Source organism: Chanodichthys erythropterus, chromosome 20 (assembly GCF_024489055.1).
Source record: "Chanodichthys erythropterus isolate Z2021 chromosome 20, ASM2448905v1, whole genome shotgun sequence".
Taxonomy (NCBI): domain Eukaryota; kingdom Metazoa; phylum Chordata; class Actinopteri; order Cypriniformes; family Xenocyprididae; genus Chanodichthys; species Chanodichthys erythropterus.
In genome coordinates, this window is record NC_090240.1 from 27,344,934 (window position 1) to 27,352,913 (window position 7,980).

A 7,980-nucleotide genomic window follows, 5' to 3' on the forward strand; every position below is an offset into this window, starting at 1 on the left:
AATTAGGTGTCCGTTTCACTTGTTGAATGAATACAAAGACACACACAATGTTATTCTTTATAGTTTTACTTCTGTCAGTCAAGATGAAACACACGGTCTCACTGGTCTTGTTCAGATTTTACATCTGATAATATTCCAATGTTTATATAAAGGATGGCATAGTAATGAATTGACAAGGTGTTGGCGTGACGCTCACAGCTGCATTCCCTTCATTTATTTCCACTGGCCCTTCTCATAGTCCCATTTGGCTGAGAATCCCTCCACAGGGTTCACCCTCATGTCCAACATCCTTTTCACCTGCATGGCCTGCCATTCCTCATCAAGGGTACGAGGATGAGGAGGATACACTGAGAAAGCAAAAAATGTTGAACCTGAACGGACCTATTCACCCATTTTAATCCAGACATGATCAATGAATTAATAAATAATAATTAAAGAGACACCTTACCATAGTACCTTTGCCACAGAACAACCAGGCCAGTGAAACCAATGAAGAAAAAGATGCCACCCACCACCGTCTTCCACTCACCCGTTGGTTTCTTCATCTCAGCGAATGACTCTTTAAACGTCATCCTGTACACTGCCATTGAGGATCACAGATAAAGATTACAGCAGTTTAATTGTTTTCCATGATTTTGTCTACAGTGCTTTGCCCTCTCCGGAAAATTAAAATGGCCAGATATTTCTTGAAGTTACTCAAAAAAAAAGAAAGAAGAAAAGTGTTAAAGGGATAGTTCACCCAAAAATGAAAATTTGATGTTTATCTGCTTACCCCCAGTGCATCCAAGATGTAGATGACTTTTGTTCTTCAGTCGAACGCAAATTATCATTTTTAACTGCAACCGCTGCCGTCTGTCAGTCAAATAATAGCAGTAGATGGGAACTTCAACTATAACAGTAAATAAAACTTGCTTAGACAAATCAAAATTAAAACCTGCTGCTCGTGACGACACATTAATGTCCTAAGACACGAAACGATCGGTTTGTGCGAGAAACCGAACAGTATTTATATAATTTTTACCTCTAATACACCATTATGTCCAACTTCGTTCAGCTTCCTGTTAGTGAGGTCAAAAAACGCGTTCTGAAGACGGAAGTGATGTCTCGCCCATATACTTCAATGAGCGCGAGACATCACTTCCGCTGTCAGAGCGCGATCAGACCTCACTAAGTGAGTGATGAATGCCGTTGGACATAGTGGTGTATTAGAGGTAAAAAATTATATAAATACTGTTCGGTTTCTCGCACAAACCGATCGTTTCGTGTCTAAGGAAATCAATTTGCCGTCACGAGCCGCAGGGTTTAGTTTGGATTTGTCTATGGAAGTTTTTTCGACTCTTATTGTTCAAGTTCCCATCTGCTGCTATTATTTGACTGACAGATGGCAGCGGTTGCAGTTAAAAATCATAATTTGCGTTCGACTGAAGAAAAAAAGTCATCTACATCTTGGATGCACTGGGGGTAAGCAGATAAACATCAAATTTTCATTTTTGGGTGAACTATCCCTTTAAAACACAAAAGCAAGCCCAAAAAATGCTGGGATAAATATGGACATGCAGGGATTTGGTTGTTTTCACCCAACCATTTTTTTTTTTTTTTTTTTTTTTAATTGGCCAATGATTTGATACTTTGTATTGCAGGTCAGAGATATATGGTATGACGGGGTGATTAGAGAGCATTTGATTGGACATTAATTTGGATACACTCATGAGTGCAACATGAGTCCTCAGTATTTTTGGTTCATTTACTCATAAGATAAAGAGTGTAAATTTAGACACTTGCTAAAAGTTAACGTCAACTTTAACTCTCTGGAGTCTGAGGCTGATTTGGGGCCTGGAGAACTTTTGACATGCCCTGACATTTGTGCTTTTTTCAGTTGTTCATAAACATATTAAAGGATTAGTTCACTTTCAAATGAAAATTACCCCAAGCTTGACTCACCCTCAAGCCATCCTATGTGTATGACTTTCTTCTTTCTGATGAACACAATCGAAGAAATTTTAATAAATATCTTGATGCACCCAAGCTTTATAATGCAGTGAACAGGGTTCACGAGTATGAGCTGAAGAAAGTGCATCCATCCATTTTCATAAGGTCCTTTTGAAGTGAAGCGACGTGTGTTAAATATGGATTTTTTTTTTTTTTTTTTTTTTTTAAAAAACAAGTTATACATCTAAAATATATGGTAAAATATCTAGCTTCTGCCAGGCCGCCCTCCTTATTCAAGTTATGAAGAAAAAGTGTAAATTGGTGTCGTCTCAGTTAAGCCCTTTCCACAAGTTGAATATAGGGAAGGCGTAGGATGTAGCACAAGCTTTTTGAACCGAGAGTTTTACGCTTTCTTCATACATTGATAAATGGAAGGCGGTTATGATGCCTTCTTCAGCTCATACTCGTGAAACCTGTTCACTGCCATTATAAAGCTCTGATGCGTCTGGGTATTTATTAATATTTCTCAGATTGTGTTCATCAGAAAAAAAAGAAAGTCATACACATAAGATGGCTTGAGGGTGAGTAAAGCTTGGGCTAATTTTCATTTGAAATTGAACTAATCCTTTAATGATTTAGATGGACTTACATAATAGATGGAAAGTCACATAAAATATAAACATATTTGTTCTCTATATGTTTGTTTGTTTCCCTTTCAAGTACTGAATAAAAGACACAGGACCAGAAGAATGGATAATAAGAAAGAAGTACCAACAGGCAAGCTTCTCCTCTTTAGAGAGGTTGTTCCAGGGGCCTTTCTCCTTCTGCTTCAGGCTCTTATCTGCAGAACTGAGGGCGTCTTTGTATGGTCTGTCTGGTAGAGGAGTGTCCAGACGGTCCCAGTACATGGGTACAGACATGTCTGCCTGTTCTGTTACTTCACCTCAGAGAACAGAAATAAATAAATCAGTTGACTATTGAGAGAAAAATGCAGGCATCTCAGATATAAAGTAGAAAATCTCAGGAACAGAAAGTGGCATTTTATAAAAATAAAAAAAACATACTGATATAACACTTGTTAATCACAAAAGATTACAAAGTTAATTAAATAATAATAATAATAAAGTTATAATAATAAAGTTATAATAATAATAATACAGTTATAATAATAATAATACAGTTATAATAATAATAATAATAAATAATAATTATTATTATTATTATTATTATTATTATTATTATTATTATTATTATTATTATTATTATTATTACTATTATTACTATTATTATTATTATTATTATTATTATATGTTTTATTTAAATGTTAATATTTTAAATTGGCTTTAAAAGGACATTTAACATTACCATGCCCATGGCTGGCCATCTTGACACTGCTGGAGCTGAATGCAGCCACTCCCCGTCTGGACAAAAGCCCCCCTACACGTCCGGCTGTCAAGTGCAGCATCTGATCCACAAAAGAAAAAGAAACCACACTGAAAACCACTCAGAAAGACCCCAACGTCCTGGCAGATTAAGCTTAAATACACTTCAGGGATATCAATCTGTATATCAGCATAAGTGATTGTGAATCAGTTTCACCTGCTTTGGTGCAAATTAAAGTGACAACAGGTGCACACTAGAATGTGTAGACAATTCTTAGATGACAAAGGCATTGATGCCATTGACTGGCCCTCCCGTTCCCCAGTCCTGAATCCAATTGAGAACCTCTGAGACATTATGTATTAGAGCAGAGGTGTCCAGACTCAGTCCTGGATGGCCACTGTCCTGCAGAGTTTAGCTCCAACTTGCCTCAACACACCTGCCCGGAAGTTTCTAGTATGCAGACCTTGATTAGCTGGTTCAGGTGTGTTTAATTGGGGTTGCAGGATGGTGGCCCTCCAGGGGCAGGATTTGAAACCCCTGTATTAGAGCAGGGGTTCCCAAACACATTCATGGAGCCTCCCCAACACTGCATGTATTCCATGTTTCCTTAATCAAACACAACTGATTCAGATCATCAGCTCATTAGTTGAGACTCCAAGACAGGGGTGTCCAATCCTGCTCCTGGAGGGCCACTGTCCTGCAACCCTAATTAAACACACCTGAACCATCTAATCAATGTCTTCAGGATTACTAGAAACTTCCAAACAGGTGTGTTGAGACAAACTGGGGGACATTACAGTAAATCGCGGTGCCAATGGTGCATTAAATCTAACGATCGTTTAACTCAAGTCACGTCAGACTGTGCAAATTATTATTGTTCTACTTTCTCAAATTGTTATTGTTAACAACATCAGCATTGAGTGACTGTGTATTTAGTGTGTATTAGCGTTACCTATAGATCTAATATCTAACATTAATTTGTTATACCATACAATCCGCCATCAAAATGATAAGCTTAATTATTGCAGCTGCTGTGAGAAAAGGCTATAGTGCGATGTAGTCTACTAGCTGGGACTCCTTCTTTATGTATACAGACGTGACGCAAAGACAAAAGGCAACATGCTCGAATTTCCCGCGGAAACCCACCAGTACCATCCAAATTATAAAACATTATTACAAGCATACCGTTGTGAATCAGGCTAAGGTAAGGAGATGGTTTTGAACACTGGCTGGTTATGTACTTGCTCAAAAATTGATTATGGATCATTTTTAACCCCAAAAAGTTACGGACAGCAGCTTTAACTTCTTAGGGTGATCTACATTATTAGCTATTCAGGAACCTGCATCTTCTTAAAGCCAAGTTGAATGTCATCCTCTTAACCTAAATACCTCCATATGCTTGTGTATTACATTCAATTCTACTGTCTACAGTTGTTTTAGTAACTGTCCCAAAGTAAAGGGGAAAGTCTTGAGTTAAGGACTTTTTGCTATTTTATTTTGCATGTATGCTGTCAATAAAGGTGTATAAACTTCATGATGCTTTAGTTCCTCCTGCTCTGGATCAAATCCAAATCCCAGCTTGTTCAGTCTGGTCACATAATCATCTTTTACTGTTAATTACAGTAAGTCTCCATCCATAGGTTCATGATAAATATTCACTGTGTCTGTGGTAGTTCCGGGTAGGACGTTTGGAGTTTGGTTGAACAGAGCCACATAAAAATCTTTTTAAATGGTAACACTTTACAATGAGGTTCCATCAGTTACCTACAATAGTTGACATGAAATAACAATGAAAAATACTTTTTTTGCATTTATTAATCTCAGTTAATGTTAATTTCAACATTTATTAATACATTATTAAATCTGTTATTATTATTTAATGGACCTGAGCTAACATGACCTAACAATGAACAATGTTGTATTTTTATTAACTAACATTACCAAACACCCTCATGTCGTTCCACACCCTTAAGACCTTTGTTCATCTTCAGAACACAAATTAAGATATTTTTGATAAAATCCAATGGCTCAGTGAGGCCTGCATCGCCAGCAATAACACTCCCTTTTTCAATGCCCAGAAAGCTACTAAAACATATTTAAAATAGTTCATGTGACAACAGTGGTTCAACCTTAATATTATAAAGTGACGACAATACTTTTTGTGCGTCAAAAATAACAAAACAGTGACTTTATTCCACAATATCTAGTGATCGGCGATTTCAAAACACTGCTTCATGAAGATTCGCTTTACGAATCATTTGCCAAAATCACATGATTTCAGTAAACGAGGCTTTATTACGTCATAAGTGTTTTGAAACTTCAATAGTTCACATGACGTGGCAGTTTGATACGCACTCCGAACCACTGATTCGAAACAAATTATTTGTAAAGCTTTAAAGCTTCATGAAGCAGTGTTTTGAAATTGCCCATCACTAGTTATTGTGGATAAAGTCGCTATTTTGTTATTTTTGGCGCACAAAGTGTACTCTCGTCGCTTCATAACATTAAAGTTGAATATGTTTTTAGTTCCTTTCTGGCAATGAAAACAGAGTGTTACTGCTGGCGATGCAGGCCTCACTGAACCATCGGATTTTATCAAAAATATCTTAATTTGTATTCCAAAGATGATTGAAGGTCTTACGGGTGTGGAAAAACATGAGGGTGAGTAATTAATGATGTAATTTCCATTTTTGGGTGAACTAACCCTTTAATAAATACTATAACTTTACTGTACAATACATTTGTTAATATTAGTTAAAGGTGCCCTAGAACTTTTTTTAAAAATATGTAATGTAAGTCTAAGGTGTCCCCTGAATGTGTCTGTGAAGTTTTAGCTTAAAATATTATTTAATTTTTTTAACTGCTTATTTTGGGGCATCATTATAAATGAGCCGATTCAGGCTGCGGCCCCTTTAAATTCTCCTGCTCCACACCCACGGAGCTCGCTCTTGCCTTGAACAGTGCATAAACAAAGTTTACACAGCTAATATAACCCTCAAATGGATCTTTACAAAGTGTTCGGCATGTATCCGTCGGATTATGTGAGTATTGTATACTGTTATATTGTTTACATTTGATTCTGAATGAATTTGAGGCTGTGCTCCGTGGCTAACGGCTAATGCTACACTGTTTTATAAAGAATGAAGTTGTTTATGAATTATACAGACTGCAAGTGTTTAAAAATGAAAATAGCGACAGCTCTTGTCTCTAACTTTAACCACATTTAACAGTACATTAGCAACATGCTAACGAAACATTTAGAAAGACAGTTTACAAATATCACTAAAAATATCATGATATCATGGATCATGTCAGTTATTATTGCTCCATCTGCCATTTTTCGCTATTGTCCTTGCTTGCTTACCTAGTCTGTTGATTCAGCTGTGCAGATCCAGACGTTACTGGCTGCCCTTGTCTAATGCTTGAACATGAGCTGGCATATGCAAATGTTGGGGTCATACATATTAATGATCCCGACTGTTACATAACAGTCGGTGTTATGTTGAGATTCGCCTGTTCTTCTGAGGTCTTTTAAACAAATGAGATTTATACAAGAAAGAGGAAACACAGTGTTTGAGACTCACTGTATGTCATTTCCATGTACTGAACTCTTGTTATTTGACTATGCCAAGATAAATTAAATTTTTAATTCGAGGGCACCTTTAATGCATTATTGTAAGATGTTACATATTATTTACCATATTTTTTTTTTATTATTATTATTTCATTTAGACTGCAAATGGTAATTTTTTATAATACAACATTCTTTATTCATCTGTGCAACGCTGAAACTTTCTGCACCCTCCATGTGCAGCGAAAGAGAGACAAATATGTTGTAATTAAAATGGACGAAACTGGCAAAAGCTCAAGCGAAGAGTTCACCATGACCTCTCTGCACTCTAAACTCTCACACAAACATTTTACAATGACTTTCTAATCTAAAAATTCAGGCAACATGGTCATGCCCAACAGAGAGTAGAAGCAAAGAAATCATTATGTACATGCACGTACAACTCATCTGTGTTTATCTGTTTTGTGACGCTGTTGAAACCAGGCCTATTCATCCATTTTTATCAAAGCATAAAGATTACTCAGTCTTTCTGCAGAATTTTGAAACATTGCATCGTTGGAAAAGTATTTTTCACACTTAAATGTGCATTTTAAGTGCACAGATGTAGTTTTTTCCCTGTTTTTCAGTCCATGGTTACTACCCTTCTCCCCCTGCTGCTTCTAGAAAGTTCCTTCATCGTACTCACAGTTTTCCTGAGAGACTGGACGATGACAAAATTGCAAATAAAAAAATATTGCAAAAAAATAAAGAGAAAGAAATTGTGCAAACTTGCTTCGCTTTATGCGTTTTCCCCTGCTTGGGCTGTTGGCGCTCAGAAAGACTGACCATGGAAAAAAAACAGAGGGGTGGGTGGAGAAAGGAAGGAGAGAGAGAGAGAGATGGTGGGAGGTATTGAGTTTAGTAGGGATTTAAAACTGTGAGAGACTGTGCAAGTAAACAATCTGAAACAAGCATGTGACTTTACTCTTCACTGGGACGTCAGTGCTGAAGTTTAACTCTTAGTATATCCAAAACTCTGTGACTGTTTTGTTGGTTTTTGTTTACTTTATGGCTGTTTTTATCCCCTTAAGGCTTGTTTTTGAACCCACAGACAATTT

At 36.8% G+C, this 7,980-nt stretch overlaps 1 protein-coding gene across 4 annotated transcripts; it reads right to left on the minus strand.

The window, feature by feature from the left end:
- Window positions 1–63: 63 nt before the first annotated feature.
- Window positions 64–7,732, minus strand: cox4i2 (cytochrome c oxidase subunit 4I2). Of its 4 annotated transcripts, none has more exons than XM_067371485.1 (5): window positions 7,656–7,674; window positions 3,295–3,394; window positions 2,705–2,866; window positions 449–580; window positions 64–347 (listed from the first exon to the last, which is right to left on the minus strand). In XM_067371485.1, exons 2-5 carry the CDS (start codon window positions 3,392–3,394, stop codon window positions 214–216), a joined length of 528 nt encoding a protein of 175 aa, XP_067227586.1. In that variant the 5' UTR covers window positions 7,656–7,674; the 3' UTR covers window positions 64–213. The 4 variants fall into 4 exon arrangements, with proteins under 4 accessions (XP_067227586.1, XP_067227585.1, XP_067227584.1 ...); XM_067371484.1 differs by having other exon boundaries at window positions 65–347; window positions 7,569–7,732; XM_067371483.1 differs by having other exon boundaries at window positions 68–347; window positions 2,705–2,872; window positions 7,656–7,699.
- Between the last annotated feature and the right edge of the window lie 248 nt (window positions 7,733–7,980).

Coding starts and splice junctions, on each gene's coding strand:
- cox4i2 (XM_067371483.1), bottom strand. CDS start 3,394: ATGCTGCACTTGACAGCCGGACGTGTAGGGGGGCTTTTGTCCAGACGG. Junction 2,873..3,294: donor GATGGCCAGCCATGGGCATG/GTAATGTTAAAT, acceptor CTGTTCTCTGAG/GTGAAGTAACAGAACAGGCA. Junction 581..2,704: donor TAAAGAGGAGAAGCTTGCCT/GTTGGTACTTCT, acceptor CCTCAATGGCAG/TGTACAGGATGACGTTTAAA.